The sequence below is a fragment of the Heterostelium album genome (assembly GCF_000004825.1).
Source record: "Heterostelium album PN500 unplaced genomic scaffold PPL_contig23, whole genome shotgun sequence".
NCBI lineage: Eukaryota > Evosea > Eumycetozoa > Acytosteliales > Acytosteliaceae > Heterostelium > Heterostelium album.
In genome coordinates, this window is record NW_008805100.1 from 243,836 (window position 1) to 260,032 (window position 16,197).

Below are 16,197 nucleotides of genomic sequence, written 5' to 3' on the forward strand. Positions count from 1 at the left end.
TGGAACCAATGTGCTAACTTTGTTACGGTCTACCACGCACAAACCATCACGGTTTGGGTGTTCAACAAGTTGACTCGTCTCACCAGCAAAACATTGGATAATTTGCCAACTGGAAGTATTGACTATTTGTGAACAGATTAGACTTTAGAATATCCGACAGTTAATAATCATGCATCACACACACTGTTCATGATCTACCTATCCGTTTATCTGATGGCGTATCGCTACCCAGTCTATTCACACACAAACTGTAAAGATAAAATTTGTTATCATATGAATCTATTGTGTGGTGATCTGTCATCTATGATCAAACAGTTGGTTAACAAACGTCAAATCTCTCTGTATGCTAAACATTGTAGTTATAACTTACAAGTTTGGAACTTGATCAGAATAAACTTCTCTGAACCTGTTGGTGGTTAAAAGCTTTGTCAAAGAACCAAAAAGAACGTTTATACAACTCATTACATCTATCATTCGGTCTATCTGGGTTGGCTGTTATCTCTGTTTGGTGAATAAAACAACACGATCAATTAGTAAGATATTTGATAATGCCAACAGCATTCTCTCTCTATAGATATTATTTATTATAGTTACATACACATTATTTACAACCTTCCAAGTTGTTGGTAAACTCTGAATCGACATCTTCATAAATGGATCACACCATTATTTGGAAAGATGAATCAATCTCAAGATTATCTCTAAGCACACCGTTCTATGTAATATCGATTGTTATTGGAGTAGTTGATGCTGTTGATGTTGTTTTTGCTATTATTCAACAACAGACTATCTGCATTATTGTTATTCCTGTTGATCCTCTTTATACTGTGGTTGTTGTTGTGTAGCTAATGGTTGACCAGCTTGTCTAAACTACTATTATTGCTGCTATTCGTATTATTAAATGATGGTTTAATACCTCCACTATTACCACGAATGAATGAACTACTACTACTTTGGTGTATGATACTGTATTCTGATGCAGACTTTATCAGTTGTTTCTGCTGCTATTGGAGTGGATGTGGTGGAATGGGTTGTGCATAATTTGCAAGTGCTTGGTGATGTTTTGGTGTGCCTGGTGATATTGATGATGTGTTGTTTGCTGTTGATGTAGTCGACTCTCACTATTATTCATTATGTGTCGAATAACCAGGCCGTGGATGTTATCTTGTATGCTGGTAGAATATTAGATTCTATTGAGACACTTCTCGAGCTCGAGACCTGAAGACGTTGCAAACCACCGATTCTATCGACGCTACAACCTTTTGTCAACCTTTGATCAATAATATTTAATATATTGTATTATCTGATGTTGAGCTACACAATCTGAAACATATCTATCTATTCTTGTTTGCTCAAGTCTATTCGTTTGACAAACCGTGTAAAGATAGCATGAATCTATTGTATGGTGATCTGTCATCTATGATAACAATTGGTTAACAAATGTCAAATCACTCTGTATGCTAAATATTGTAGTTATAACTTACAAGTTTGGAACATGTAGAATAAATTTCTCTGAACCTGCATGTCCAAAGTCTTCAAAAGAACTAAAAATGAAATGTGAATAAGAGAGTTTCTCTTTTCTTTCTCTCTTCTTTCTTTGTTAATTTTATCTTATTCATCCAAAAGAATAAATAGATTTTATAATATTTATATTTAGAAAAATAAATAGATTTTTATTAAGTATTTTTAAACCAAAAAATTAAATTTTTAGAATAAACTTTAACTTCCTTTGGCTAATAAAATTTGAAATGAATGTTACCTATTCTTTTTCTTTTTGATATTTTTTTTTAAATAATGAAATGTATCGATAATTTTCACAATCAGAAACAACATTAAAATAATATATATCTCTTATGATAACATTATGTAGTGCATCACATTAATATAGATTCAACCAATAGGTTTAAAGTAAAAATAAGTAAAAGTAATGCTATTTAGTGTAAGTGATCAAATGTAATCAATATTAATTCGAATTATAAAAGAATAGCTTTCTTACTTATTATGTAACATAATAAATCAGTTTTAGTCGATTTCTATTTTGAATGTTAAATGTACTTGAAGGAATGCCAATCATACCTTTGAACACTCACTCGGTAAATCTGATTAGTAAAACTTGAAGTTTGACCAGCTATCAACCACATGAAAGTCAGCTGCTCTGAAGGAAATCGTTCGTAAGAATCAGAGTTACAATGCACTGGTATAGGTAAAGTTTTATTGATTCATTTGTATTAATTTATAATTCTAAGAAGTACCATATCAATCTAATTGTTGATATTTAGTTTATTGATTTATATTATATTTGTGTTCGATATTATGTTCTATTATGAATGAGATCATCACAAAAAGCTATCAACACTCTGTTTGACTTGCAATCATTTGTCTATGATCTATAACCATGGTGCATGTCGGTACACCAGAAACTTGTAATTTCATTTTGTTCCGGTCAAGGTAAAGTTTAAACATAAACAAACATACCAATTGTCCAATAGTTCTATTTAATTTATGATATCTATTATTCGTTTCATTATCTAATCTACCTAACAATTCATGAATTACTATAAACAAGTTATATTATCATCTGATTCCATCTGACTTTAAAAATAGGTATCATCTCTAACATATTAAAAAAAAATAGGTGACATACGTAACTACGATTACACGCTATAAAGCAATGTCATTCATGCTTGACTTACAATTGTTCTACAACAGATCATAAATACCTATCAAAACGGTTTCATCCTGGTTGATTGATCCACGACAATTTAATACTTTTGAAAGAGATAGTTGGGACAGCAGCAGTCGTTGGCAATGCCGAATCTATCATCACTCTGTTTGACAAACCCATTCAAGGCTTTCGACTATGTGTGGCATGGCTGTATTTAAGGAACCATCTATACCCAGAAACAATCAACGATGTCAATCTAATGATGTCCATGCTTAGAAGTTCTTCAAATTCTATGATGGGTCAATGGCATTCCAGTCACATTGAATAGGAGAGGAGAGTTGGCGACTTTGGTGTATCATTATCCAAGAAAATGAATTTAGGTGAAGATATGTACAGGTTGTGAGTGGCTATATCTATCAGTGTCCACTTAGAACGACACTCGGTCAATCAGTGATTAACAAAGTTGAAGATTGTGAGCGTTCTAGTATGACTGGGCACATCGAATTCCAACCTCTAATCAAATAGAAATAAACTAATCTGTTTTGATATATACATATTAAGTAAGATATTCTTTTATAATAATTCAAATAGTCTATTATGCATTACTTTTTCTTTGAACTGAAGAGTCACTTATTTTTGTTTTAATTTAATCTTTAAAATTTTTTGTTTAAAAAAAAATAAAATTTTGTAAACCTTCGTTCATAAGAGACACAGAGAGGATTAGTGATGCTTTGGTTTACCATGATGGCAAAAGCCAACTCTCTGACTCTATTCGTGACGTTGCTAAAACCAACAGCAACTCGATGAGTAAGCTCACACCAGTGATTGTGAAAGAGTCTGCTTCTCTAAGGATAAGCCAGAGATATCACATAACTCTTTAAAATTAATATTTTTTTAGAACAAAATTTCTTAATAACCGTCATTAATGAAGTTCATTTTTAACAAATATACAGAGTAATAAATCGATATTGTTTTTAAAGTGTGAAGACATTTATTTATATATTTTTTAATGTGTTCTGATGTTCATTTATCTCTTTTCTCAAATAATATTCTTTTTTTTTTGGTAGATGGTTTTTAAAAAAAAATTTTGGTACCTCCACATTACTTGGATATATTAGTACTAATAATAATGATTTTTTAATATTGATTGTATACGGTTGTGATTTGTTTAAAAACAATACGCATATGGATGAGGAATCTAATTTTGATGGTGTTTTTATGATAATTAATTGATATTGAGCATCAACTGTATCTGGTATTAGAATCCAATTTTAGTTCTACAGTGACAATGTTTGTGAGCTGTTGGTTCATCTGGGTGCTAAGGTCATCTACTTTCGAAAGCCTGGCCAATCAGTGATCATTTTAAAGTATTGTTGTGGTGCTTGTTGTTACTGTCTTTACTGTATTACCACTCTATTATTATTTATTATTATTTACATTTGAACTATTATTTTCATTATTCTATTCATCAGTAAAGAAATTGTAGATGATGATGATGATTATTGATAGTTTGTGAAAAGAGTACACTGATCGCTGACACCGTCAAAGAAGTCTTTGTTCTGAAGATGGCTAAAGTAACTCTGATGTCGAGTTTGTCGGGATTTTGGTGTGACGGTATCGATGAATATTGAATGTACTGAGTTGGTAAAACTAATTGTATTACATTTTAATATCCAATGAGTCGGTGACCACTGAACCAGAAGTAGGATGTAAGGTGCTTGATGGAGGTTCTGTGGATCCTGTGGTTCTGTACGTCCAGACTGCTACTAACTCGTTGCAGACATGGGTAATGTGTTGTCAGCATGCAAGTTACGCCTCTTAAAGTGGTGGTCATGTCTCTAACTGCTATCCATCTTCAACATGATCAAAGCTGGTGTAGTTCTTGTTCAAAAAACGTATTGCTGTCACTCATCGTCAAGTATGCCAAAGTTATTCTATTAATCTGTACGTTGTGTTACCAAGCGATTCTGAAATAGCTGTAATAGAGAGCATGATCAAAGCGACAACGGTAGGCAAGACACTTGCGATCATCACGTGACTGACCAGACCACACCACACCATTTCATCGGGATACAACACACCAGTGCATTGTAACTCTGATTCTTACGAACGATTTCCTTCAGAGCAGCTGACTTTCATGTGGTTGATAGCTGGTCAAACTTCAAGTTTTACTAATCAGATTTACCGAGTGAGTGTTCAAAGGTATGATTGGCATTCCTTCAAGTACATTTAACATTCAAATAGAAATCGACTAAAACTGATTTATTATGTTACATAATAAGTAAGTAAGCTATTCTTTTATAATTCAAATTAATATTGATTACATTTGATCACTTACACTAAATAGCATTACTTTTACTTATTTTTACTTTAAACCTATTGGTTGAATCTATATTAATGTGATGCACCAATTAATGTTATCATAAGAGATATATATTATTTAATGTTGTTTCTGATTGTGAAAATTATCGATACATTTCATTATTTAAAAAAAAATATCAAAAAAAAAAGAATAGGTAACATTCATTTCAAAATGAAGTTAAAGTTTGGTTTAAAAATTTAATTTTTTGGTTATTTAAAAATACTTAATAAAAATCTATTTATTCTTTTAGATGAATAAGATAAAATTAACAAAGAAAGAAGAGAGAAAGAAAAGAGAAACTCTCTTATTCACATTTCATTTTTGGTTCTTTTGAAGACTTTGGACATGCAGGTTCAGAGAAATTTATTCTACATGTTCCAAACTTGTAAGTTATAACTACAATATTTAGCATACTGAGTGATTTTACATTTGTTAACCAATTGTTATCATAGATGACAGATCACCATACAATAGATTCATGCTATCTTTACACGGTTTGTCAAACGAATAGACTTGAGCAAACAAGAATAGATAGATATGTTTCAGATTGTGTAGCTCAACATCAGTTAAATGGATGGGTTAGACCATAAGTAGTGTGATTCATGAAGTTAGCACGCGTTGTTCTCAATGGAAGCAGGCGTCTATCGGATGCCATCATTAGTGAACCTGGAGGTAATGTCTGTGGCATAATGACTGGATTCTTTTCGAAGGTGGCTGTGATGATCATCAGTAGTGCTTTTACAGAATTGTCCATTGATTAAAGGTTGACAAAAGTTTGTAGTGTCGATAGAATCGGTGGTTTGCAACGTCGAAAAAGCTCGATGCTTCAATAGAATCTAACATTCCACCAGCATACAAGACAACATTCACGGTCTGCTTTGTCGACACATAATGAATAATAATGATAGTACGACTTCAGCAACAGCAGCAACAACAACATCATCATCAATATCACCGGTCACACCAAATCATCACCAAGCACTTTCAAATTATGCACAACCCATTCTACCACATCCACTCCAACAGCAGCAGAAACAACTGATAAAGTCTGCATCAGAAAACAGTACCATACACCAAAGTAGTAGTAGTTAATTCATTCATCATAAGAGGCGCGGTATTAAACCATCAACATTAATAAAGTTATGTTGATTCATTTGAGATAATTATAATTCTAAGTACCATATGAATCTAGATTTGTTAAAAATCAAATAAAACCCCACACCTGACCAGACATAGCAAAAATAGTGTTCTGCAGTCGCCACAAACTTTTTTTCATGCAAAAAAAAAAAAATGTGTGAACAGCAAGTGGTTCGCTATGTTGGTTTTTTTTTGTTTTTCTCACTAGCTTTAATTGACTTTTAACATTTATTGACATTTAGTTTATTGATTTATATTTATTTGTGTTCGATATTATGTTCTATTATGAATGAGATCATCACAAAATCAATACTCTGTTTGACTTGCAATCATTTGTCAATAAACCCTTGGTGCATGTTGGTACACCAGAAACTGTAATTTCATTTTGTTCAGGTCAAGTAAAGTTTAAAACATAAACAAACATACCAATTGTCCAATAGCTCTATTTAATTTATGATATCTATTGTTTATTTCATTATTCATGTACTTCTAAATCTAAAAAACTTAATATAAAGTAAAGATCATATGCTCTCGCAGTACAAATCACTTGTTACCAATTGCTGTCAAAGAAGTGCTTTGGTCTGGCATGATGACAAAGGCCAACTCTCTGACTCTGGAGTGCGTGACGTCGCTAAAACCAACATCAACTCGATGAGTAAACGCACACCGGTGATTGTGAAAGAGTCTGCTTCTCCAAGGCTAAGCCAGATTAATATTAATATTAAAAATAAATAAAGAGACTGTAAAGTTATCAAAATTATATTTATTTAGATTCAAATCACGCTATTATCAATTGTACAAACAAACTTTCTTAACCACCGCCAATAATGAGGTTCATTTTTAACAAATATAAAGTGTAATAAAAGAATAATGTTTTTGCAATGGGCTTTAAAGCCAAAATTTTTTTGTGGGACTAAAATTAAATAATTAAATTATTATTTTTGGTTTTAAATTTAAATAATATTATTAATCACCACTACATTTAACATTTGCAATGATTTTGCAAACAATCATTTTTGATAAAATATAGAATAATGTTCAAAATGAATACAAATACAAATAGAATCGAGAAAACAAATAGATTAATCAATGGAAAGAATGTCTTGGAATTTAGAAGTTATGAATCTATATTTGATGAAGATCTAATAGTTTTAGTTCATAATCATTTGAAAGATAAAGATAATGAACAACACACAAATATCATATTAATCAGAAATACTAAAACTAATGATGAGATAGTAGTTCCAGATACAGTCGATACTCAATATCAATTTATAATAATCTTTCCATATTCACCCTTAAATCTATCGATACTTTTAAACAAATCAGAATCATACACAATCAATATTCAAAAAAGTCAATTCAAAGACACGTTTGACTATTTCAAACAAAGACACATCATTAATAACAAACAATATCATTCAATATCAAGATTTACAAACAGTAATGATATCAATGATGTATATTTAGTGTGTGGTACTGATGAAAAAAGATTGGTAAGATCATTTTTCAAAGTAATTAATCAATTGACAATCATAAAACTAACAAAATCAATTCAAAAGTATGTTTATAAAAAGATAAACTATAAAGGTAAAGATAATCAGAAATCTTATGAAAGAACTGAGAATGAAATCAAATCAATGAAATTACTCAAAGGTAATCGAAGATTTGTTCAACTTGTTGACTATCATCATGATAAAGACAATCAAATCTTTCATATCATCACTGATTATTGTTATGGTGGTGATCTTACTCAAAAGTATAAACATTTAACTGATCATAATCTGTAAGAATAAAAAATAAAATTCTAATACAATCGAGATATTGATTTAACTTTCATATTGAACATAAAAATAGGATCTTTAAAGAATCAGATATTAGCGAATATATTCGACAACTTTTCAATATTCTTTTGGATCTTGATAAACATGGAATTGTTCATTGTGATATCAAACCATCAAATATATTCATTGGTAAATATGGTACTTTGATTCTTGGTGATTTTGGATGTTGTAAATTCATTGATCAATCAACAATCATTGAATATCAAGATTCAAAAGTATATCTTGAACAACCTGTTGTCATAACAAGTGTTTCGAATTCGAAAGAAATATCAGATCCAACTATCGATATAGATCCAAACACACTTATAAATGCAACTCGTGGAACACCTGGTTATATTGCACCAGTAAGTAAATTCTGATTAAATTAAATATATTTTTTAACTTATTCCATAAAATAATAATACAATTAGGAAGCAATGAACAGACAATATGCACAATCATGTGACATCTTTTCAATTGGATCAACAATTCTCAAATTATTATGTTGGTAAATACTCGAATAATCATTTTTTTAAAATATTATTATCAATCAGATATTAACTCTGTATTTTTGAATATTTAAATTTATCAGTCATCAAGATGATCGAAATAATCATGATTTATTCAAATTAAATAGTGAAATTAAGATTTCAGAATGTAGATATTCAAAACAATTGATTGAATTTATTCATCGATTGTTGGATCAGAGTCCAAAGAATAGAGAATCATTGAATCAATTATTAAACCAATATATTGAAACCATCACCAATCAACATTTAATTACATTCAATTTAAATACTACATTCAAAAACACCTCAGTAAATATCACTGAAATCAAATTTGGTGATGGATTTAATCAACCTTTGGAATCTAATTCACTCCCTCCAAATCTGAAATCATTATCATTTGGATATTCTTTCAATCAAATATTATCAGTTGGTGTGTTACCTGAATCACTGCAATCATTGGAGTTTGGATATTCATTCAATCAAATATTATCAGTTGGTGTGTTACCTAAATCACTGACATCATTGAAGTTTGGAAGGGAATTTAATCAAATATTATCAGTTGGTGTGTTACCTCAATCACTGAAATCATTGGAGTTTGGTGATAAATTCAATCAAATATTATCAGTTGGTGTGTTACATGAATCACTGAAATCATTATCATTTGGATATTCATTCAAACAAATATTATCAGTTGGTGTCTTACCTAAATCACTTGAATCATTGGTGTTTGGAAATGAATTCAATAAAATATTATCAGTTGGTGTGTTACCTGAATCACTGAAATCATTGGTGTTTGGTGGTAAATTCAATCAAATATTATCAGTTGGTGTCTTACCTAAATCACTTGAATCATTGAAGTTTGGATATGAATTCAATCAAATATTATCAGTTGGTGTCTTACCTGAATCACTGAAATCATTGGTGTTTGGAAATGAATTCAATCAAATATTATCAGTTGGTGTTTTACCTAAATCACTTGAATCATTGAAGTTTGGAAATGGATTCAATCAAATATTATCAGTTGGTGTGTTACCTGAATCACTTGAATCATTGGTGTTTGGATTTAAAATCAATCAAAATTTATCAAAAGGTGAGTTAGTCGAATCACATATCTTAAAAAAATTGTTAATAATGTAAAAATTATAGGTTATCAATATAGAATTGAGAGAGAAGTTCTACCACAACATCTTAAAGAGATAGATTTCGGTTTACATGATCAACCATTGGATATTGGAGTATTACCACAATCTCTACAACATTTAAAACTTAGGTCTTATAAACACATGATTGGCATTGGTGTTCTTCCATCATCACTCAAAATCATATCAATTTTTAGTCAATTTGGAGAATCTAAAACAAATACCTCGTTACCAAAATCAATTTCATCACTCGTTATTGGTGGATATCATAAAGATTTAAAGAATCAAAGCACATTTCTTTCAAATCTAAATATTCTTGAAATTAATGATTGTGGTCAGCAAAAATTTGAAGCATTGATATTAACCAATTCTCAAGATTCACTTGAATTTATAAAAGAATTCTATCCAATGTATTATTCAGATAACGATTTATGGAAGATCAGAGACTCCTATATTTCTTCTCAGTACATTCTCAAAGGAGAATACATCACTGCTCTACTTTTATCACTATGGAATTAACATTTCTAAGAATATGTTTTTTAAAAATAAAGTTTTTCTTTCTTTGTTAATTTTATTTTATTTTAATTTGTAAATTCTATTCTAAAATAATAAATACAGTAAAATTACTATTTTTTTACCATCTAGTACCAAACTTGAAGATTAGTATATATCTTTTATATTTTTAATTTATTAAAGTTAAATAATATATTATCAGTAAGTACAAATTAAGATGTATTCAAATATAAGTCTTAATTTAAAAAAATAAAAATAAAAAATAAAAAAAAATAAAAAATAAAAAAAGTTATAAATTCAAACATGACAATTATTTAGTAAGGAATGGTGAGTTGATGTTTTGAAGAAAAAATAATTTTTAAAAAAAAATAATTTATTTAATATTTGGTCCATTTGCCTTTTGCCTGTATAATAGCTTCCATTCGGTTTGGAAGTGATTCATATAAATGGTCAATTAATTGTTGGTCAATATCCTCCCATATCTCACAGATCACCTCCATCATATCAGCGCCAGGGTGACTGTACATGTGATTCTTTACTTTCTTTTTAACTATTCCCCATAGGTTCTCGATGATATTAATATCTGGTGAGTATGCCGGTATGAGGATAGATTTCTTAAACGTCGATATAATAGAACCCAGAGGAGAGATTGAATCATAAACCATTAGTAATCAACAATACAAAAATGTATTGTGCGATTGACTCTTCCTCTTATAGAATCAAAAAACCGTCTCAAAGCCATTCATATGAAAAACAATTTTTTTCTGTTGAACATAATTTCCATTGCATAAAGATAGAGTCGGCAGTCTGCATCGATGATGGAACAATAATATGGGTTGCTCCATGTAATATTTATTTAATTAACTTATCAATCACGAATATTATTTTATTAGCATCAATCCATATTTAGATTATGCTATAGGTACAGTTCATGATCTTACTATGGCACGGGAGTCAGGTGTAATGAATCCTGATACATTCAAGCTTGCTGAAGGAGAACGTATTTTGGCAGATCTTGGATATGTGGGTGAACCTGAAGTGTTTATGACTCCACAGAAAGGAGATTCAGCAGATTTATCTATTTTAGAAAATGCATTAAATAGTCTCAAGCACAGATTCAGAACAATTATTGAGAATCTGTATGGTAGACAAACATCCTCTTTGGCCATCCTCAGAACTGCCTACAGAGGAGATATTGACGATTTTGGTGAGATCTTGCAAATTATTTATTGGGTTACCGCTTTTTTGTTACAAGAAAATCCTCTCAGAAAAAAAAGAAAAATTTAAAAAAAATAAAAAAAATTTGCAAAAAAGCGTTTTTAATTCCTCATATTTTTAAATTACTCATTAGATAATTCCATCGTCCAATCGAAATAAAACCTATCGATAAAGATCTAAAGATTGTTCAGAACAAGATAATAGATACGTACGTGGCAATGATAGATATTAAACAGGGTCTTTGTTTAGAAAACTTCGAGATGGTCGAGTACTCTCTTAATATAGCCACAATTTCTCTCGCAAATGTGTTCAGCTCCGTCAGTAATTTAAGAATGAAAGAAGCAACCAAGAAGACGAACTTTAATAAACAATTCTCAGTGGTTTCTAGATCAGAAGATTACTTGTGGGATGCTATTCAAGGAAATAAGTTCTGTTGGTATTGAATATAAAATAAAAAAAAGATATACATTTATAATTACCTGAGTGATACAGATAAAACTAGAACAACTACAATTAAAATAGAGGTATTGAATTTCATTTTTTATATTTGTTTGAATTAATAATAATACTATGATGTGTTATAATGGATTAATCTTTTAAATAGAAAAAATTGTAAACTTTGTAAAGAACCGATAAAAAAAAATATTAATTTAATAGATCATTCAAAGAATACACATTTGTCTTTTGATTGGGTCTAAGTTTTTGGTTTTTAATGAATATAGCTGTGTTCAAGCATGTGTTTACGACTCTGATTGCGGTCCAACTGGTAGATGTATCAATACAAGATGTGTATCCCGTTAAAACACTCAAAAAAGTAAACCATTCCATTTAAATAATAAATTTATTCTTTTTATATTCATGACTTAATATTGATGCTTCTATTTTTTAAATTATTGTATTAAGATATCGCTAATACACTGAACAAACATAAAGTAAAAAAAATGGTAAATAATTTAATTTTTCGTTAAATACCCATCTTTCTTTAATTTATTCATAAATATAACACCTTTTTAATGTAATGTTTTTAAAGATATTGATTATTGAAGAATGATATATTATTAGCTAAATGTATTAATAAAATTAAAAACAAAAAAAAAAAGATTATTTTTCATTAAAAAATTAAAAAAAAAATTTTAATTTTTGTCTTTGTTTGTTATAATTACGATTTATATTAGTAAAGCTGCTGAAAGAATAAAGTTGAATTATAATTAAAACAAAAGAATAAATATTTTTCTATTATAGATATAATGGATAAAAATTTATATTTATTAGTATTAAATAATGTTTTGAATAAAATAATATTTAGTCATGTTAAGAATATATGTAGTTTGAATAGTGTGAAGAGCTACAAATGGAGTGAAGTGTGTCAGTAGTCTAGGGTATTGGCATCACACAACTACTTTGGACAACTTAAGGTGTGTTTATCAAGCATTAATAGAAGTAACAACGGTAACAAAGTTCCTACACTTCAAATGGCGATCAGATATGGTTGTCTCGATATGCTTATCTATCTTATCAATCGATATAAGGTCGATCTAAACACTTCACATCACAACTGGACAAATGATAGCTTTACCCTATATCCTAAAATGGTTATCACCGATTTGTATCCGGAGCCATGCTGTACGATCAGCAGTATATTATGTTTGGCATCGCAATATGGCCGAATGGACATTGTTGAGTATCTGATCTCAAGATTCCCTCGATACCAATGGAATTACTACCGGGCAATGGTACAGGCACCCTTCCTCTGGCAGTATGGAGATGTTGAAATTCTTTACCGATAAACAAAACAACTGTGTCAATAGATATAAGTTCAAAGATATCAAAGTAACAGCGTTTGACAGTGCCGTATTCATTGGTAGAAAAGATATGTTTGAATATCTTTGGAAAGAGAGACCACAGGATGTTGAAACCAGTAGAATGTTTGAGTTTGCAATCAAAGGTAAACAAACGGCAATGGTTGAATATCTATTAAGAGAACATAGAAGTCTATCTATCAAGGTTCAAGATAAATTGATAGGTTTTGCTTCTAGTGTCGATTGTGGAGAAATCGTTAAACTATTATATCACCACAATATAGCTATGAGTCCAAATTCATATCCAATTATGAAATATTTTGCTTCATACTGAAACTTGCAGATGTTGAAATGGATTCATCAGAATACAACAGATAACAATTCTGATACGTCAATGGAATGTGCCGCGAATAACGGCCATTTCAATTGTGTCCGGTGGTTACATGAGAATAGTGCAGGTAAAGTTACGTACAGTGCAATGGATAATGCAGCGAGCTTCGGTGATCTGGAATGTGTGAAATTTCTACATCAAAACAGAACAAAAGGTAGTAGTTGTGAAGCTATGGATAGAGCTGCTACTTGCGGTCATTTCGATGTTTTAGTTTGGTTGAATGAGAATCGTACCGAAAGATTCACGCCTGGTGTAGGAACACTCTCTGATGTAATTGAAAACACAGGACAGCAAGAAATCTTTGAATGGCTGTACAATCATCAAGAATTGGATTCAGAAGATTTCCAACAAATAATAGAGCTCTCTGTGTGTATTGGTACAAATGATATCTTCAAATTTCTTCATTCGCAAAACAGAGAGTATGATGGAAAAGATTTCATTGAGCATGCGACTAAAAATAGTGATCTAGTGATGGGAAATTCCTCTATGAAAATGGAATAGATAGAAATCTTGACGAAGATATACTCTGTGAGGCAACCTATTTATCATGCACTGACATTGTTCAATACATTCTAGAGAATGTCGTTGGATTGCAGGTAGTCCAAGCAATCAAATTTGCTATTTTATATCATCAATTGGATATTTTAAAACTTTTATTTGGCTATTTCAATAAAGGTTTGGGAGAGATGGATATCATATATAAATTTTATGAAAATAGCGGCAAGTAAGGATAATATGGAAGCATTACTTTGGATGAATGATAATGTCTCTTCTGAATATCGTGGAACCATAACTATAGATTTATTAAAATCAGCAATGAACAACTCTAACATTTCAATGGTGAAGTGGATCATTTCTCATTTAGATAGTATTGAATCTATCAGTCAAGATAACCAATTCGATTTCAAACAACTTTTCAAACTTAATCAATTCGAAATAGTTGAATTGATTCTTCAAACATTTAAAGAAGAAGCAACAAAAAGTAAACTTGAATCATACAAACAACTTTTGGAATATGAATATTCAAATTCTATTGAAACAATAGAAATTATCAATAGTTTTTTATCAAAATTAATGTAAAAATTAATAAATAGAATTTTATTTATTGAGAGTTGTTGTTATTACAATAATTAATAGTAAAGCTGTAAGGATAAAGTTGAATGATAATTGATTAGATGAGTTTATATCAGTGGTTGTAGCTCCGGTAGTTGTAGCTCCGGTGGTTGTAGTTCCAGTGGTGGTCGTTGTTACAGTGGTTGTAGTTCCTGAAGTTGTAGTTGGAGTTTGTTCAGAACAATCAGAACCTTGATACCCTTGGTCACATTGACAAACGGCAACAGTATAATTACATTGACCATGAGATGAACAATCATTTAAACATGGTTTTGTGTAATATGATAGTGTGTAGTTGCTGTAATCAGCTAGTCCTGAAACTGAAACAAAAATTGATATTGGATTAACTGTTGTGTTGGCGTTGATCTTTGGTGTAAGAGTACATGTTGCATTTCTTGTGTTGACTTGTGTCACATTGCACACTTCATTATTGATCTTCCAAACAAAGTCTATATCGATAAAGTTGTTACCAAAGATAGTAAATATCGTTTCATTGTTTTCGAAATAGACCTTTGGGTTTACATTGACGATGCTTGGATATACATAATTGGTATTAACATAGTTTGAAGTTTTGTTGTTTGTCGATACAAGAGCCGATTCGGAGTGAACTTGGAATCTACCAGCTCCCATTGGCACGGTACATATCATTCTAGCTGGATAATTGTTCTCGTCGATGCTGTTGCATTTGATAGTAGCGTTACCGGCATAGATGGTATTGTATCGAAGGAAGTATCCTATAACGAGAATGGGTCCTCCTGTCACTGGTGCTATAGCTGAAATAGGTAGTATAGTTGGTTGTAAATTCAAATAAAGTGGATCTACTGTTTGTTGTGTATCGACAAATATGTTATAGATATTGGTGATAATTGTATTGGGCAGTATGGCTATTAGTTGTGTATTGTTTACTGAAAGAAAGGTGAAGTTAAAGTTGATATTGTTATTGTTGGTTACTGATAAAAGAGAGCTGGAGATACCGAAATCGCTTCCTTCGATTGTGATTACATTGGTTTCTGTTTGATTTTGTGTGAACGATATGACAGTTGGTCTGTTGTAGCTGAATGACAAGGCATTGGAAAAGACTTCACGTTGATAACTGTAGGCACGAATATCTTTTCTGGAAACTATACCCGATGGTGTAGTAAATGAAATTTCGTTCATGCTCAGCACATCAGCCAATATCTCAATGTCTCCAAAATAGATTTTCTGTTTTGTTGGACCAGGGTTCGATTGGAAAAAGTCACCGGTAATTTGAAGTGAGCTCTGACTGGTGCTTATCAAACTTTGATTTACTGATATTAAATATGGGATGAGATAGATGATATTGTTATAGATGGTTTGAGAAGTGAGAGTTTGAACAAGAAGTTGGCTACTCTGGGAACCTGGAGGAACGGTAATGAGTAATGAAGTGGTAGTTGTACTGTATTCCGACAGCTTGGTACCACCAAAAGAGACTTGGAGATACACCTCAGGATACATGTTGGTTGCGTTTACTGTGATGATATTGTTTGTTTGAGAATAGTCACCAAGA

The 16,197-nt window shown here is 30.8% G+C and overlaps 11 protein-coding genes across 11 annotated transcripts; 8 read left to right on the forward strand and 3 right to left on the reverse strand.

Moving 5' to 3' along the window:
• Window positions 1-715: 715 nt before the first annotated feature.
• On the reverse strand, window positions 716-2,433 carry PPL_11644 (uncharacterized protein; the record flags this gene model as incomplete). Its single annotated transcript, XM_020582393.1, has 4 exons — window positions 716-768; window positions 875-951; window positions 1,485-1,595; window positions 2,357-2,433. 4 exons carry the CDS (start codon window positions 2,431-2,433, stop codon window positions 716-718), a joined length of 318 nt encoding a protein of 105 aa, XP_020426809.1.
• A 1,594-nt stretch (window positions 2,434-4,027) lies between these two features.
• Window positions 4,028-4,726, reverse strand: PPL_11645 (uncharacterized protein; the record flags this gene model as incomplete). The annotated part of the gene is made up of 3 exons (XM_020582394.1): window positions 4,028-4,076; window positions 4,329-4,431; window positions 4,624-4,726. 3 exons carry the CDS (start codon window positions 4,724-4,726, stop codon window positions 4,028-4,030), a joined length of 255 nt encoding a protein of 84 aa, XP_020426810.1.
• A 206-nt stretch (window positions 4,727-4,932) lies between these two features.
• On the forward strand, window positions 4,933-5,617 carry PPL_11646 (uncharacterized protein; the record flags this gene model as incomplete). Its single annotated transcript, XM_020582395.1, has 3 exons — window positions 4,933-4,946; window positions 5,302-5,412; window positions 5,539-5,617. 3 exons carry the CDS (start codon window positions 4,933-4,935, stop codon window positions 5,615-5,617), a joined length of 204 nt encoding a protein of 67 aa, XP_020426811.1.
• Window positions 5,618-5,918: 301 nt separating this feature from the next.
• On the forward strand, window positions 5,919-6,119 carry PPL_11647 (uncharacterized protein; the record flags this gene model as incomplete). The annotated part of the gene is made up of 1 exon (XM_020582396.1): window positions 5,919-6,119. One exon carries the CDS (start codon window positions 5,919-5,921, stop codon window positions 6,117-6,119), a length of 201 nt encoding a protein of 66 aa, XP_020426812.1.
• Window positions 6,120-7,207: 1,088 nt separating this feature from the next.
• On the forward strand, window positions 7,208-10,154 carry PPL_11648 (uncharacterized protein; the record flags this gene model as incomplete). The annotated part of the gene is made up of 5 exons (XM_020582397.1): window positions 7,208-7,950; window positions 8,022-8,352; window positions 8,419-8,495; window positions 8,580-9,586; window positions 9,643-10,154. 5 exons carry the CDS (start codon window positions 7,208-7,210, stop codon window positions 10,152-10,154), a joined length of 2,670 nt encoding a protein of 889 aa, XP_020426813.1.
• An 825-nt stretch (window positions 10,155-10,979) lies between these two features.
• Window positions 10,980-11,435, forward strand: PPL_11649 (uncharacterized protein; the record flags this gene model as incomplete). Its single annotated transcript, XM_020582398.1, has 2 exons — window positions 10,980-10,993; window positions 11,042-11,435. 2 exons carry the CDS (start codon window positions 10,980-10,982, stop codon window positions 11,433-11,435), a joined length of 408 nt encoding a protein of 135 aa, XP_020426814.1.
• A 263-nt stretch (window positions 11,436-11,698) lies between these two features.
• PPL_11650 (uncharacterized protein) lies at window positions 11,699-12,167 on the forward strand (the record flags this gene model as incomplete). Its single annotated transcript, XM_020582399.1, has 2 exons — window positions 11,699-11,802; window positions 12,089-12,167. 2 exons carry the CDS (start codon window positions 11,699-11,701, stop codon window positions 12,165-12,167), a joined length of 183 nt encoding a protein of 60 aa, XP_020426815.1.
• A 957-nt stretch (window positions 12,168-13,124) lies between these two features.
• PPL_11651 (uncharacterized protein) lies at window positions 13,125-13,499 on the forward strand (the record flags this gene model as incomplete). The annotated part of the gene is made up of 1 exon (XM_020582400.1): window positions 13,125-13,499. One exon carries the CDS (start codon window positions 13,125-13,127, stop codon window positions 13,497-13,499), a length of 375 nt encoding a protein of 124 aa, XP_020426816.1.
• Window positions 13,500-13,559: 60 nt separating this feature from the next.
• On the forward strand, window positions 13,560-14,057 carry PPL_11652 (uncharacterized protein; the record flags this gene model as incomplete). The annotated part of the gene is made up of 1 exon (XM_020582401.1): window positions 13,560-14,057. The coding sequence occupies one exon, from the start codon at window positions 13,560-13,562 to the stop codon at window positions 14,055-14,057; it is 498 nt and encodes a 165-aa protein (XP_020426817.1).
• Window positions 14,058-14,264: 207 nt separating this feature from the next.
• On the forward strand, window positions 14,265-14,601 carry PPL_11653 (uncharacterized protein; the record flags this gene model as incomplete). The annotated part of the gene is made up of 2 exons (XM_020582402.1): window positions 14,265-14,396; window positions 14,524-14,601. 2 exons carry the CDS (start codon window positions 14,265-14,267, stop codon window positions 14,599-14,601), a joined length of 210 nt encoding a protein of 69 aa, XP_020426818.1.
• Window positions 14,602-14,654: 53 nt separating this feature from the next.
• Window positions 14,655-16,145, reverse strand: PPL_11654 (calcium-binding EGF-like domain-containing protein; the record flags this gene model as incomplete). The annotated part of the gene is made up of 1 exon (XM_020582403.1): window positions 14,655-16,145. The coding sequence occupies one exon, from the start codon at window positions 16,143-16,145 to the stop codon at window positions 14,655-14,657; it is 1,491 nt and encodes a 496-aa protein (XP_020426819.1).
• Between the last annotated feature and the right edge of the window lie 52 nt (window positions 16,146-16,197).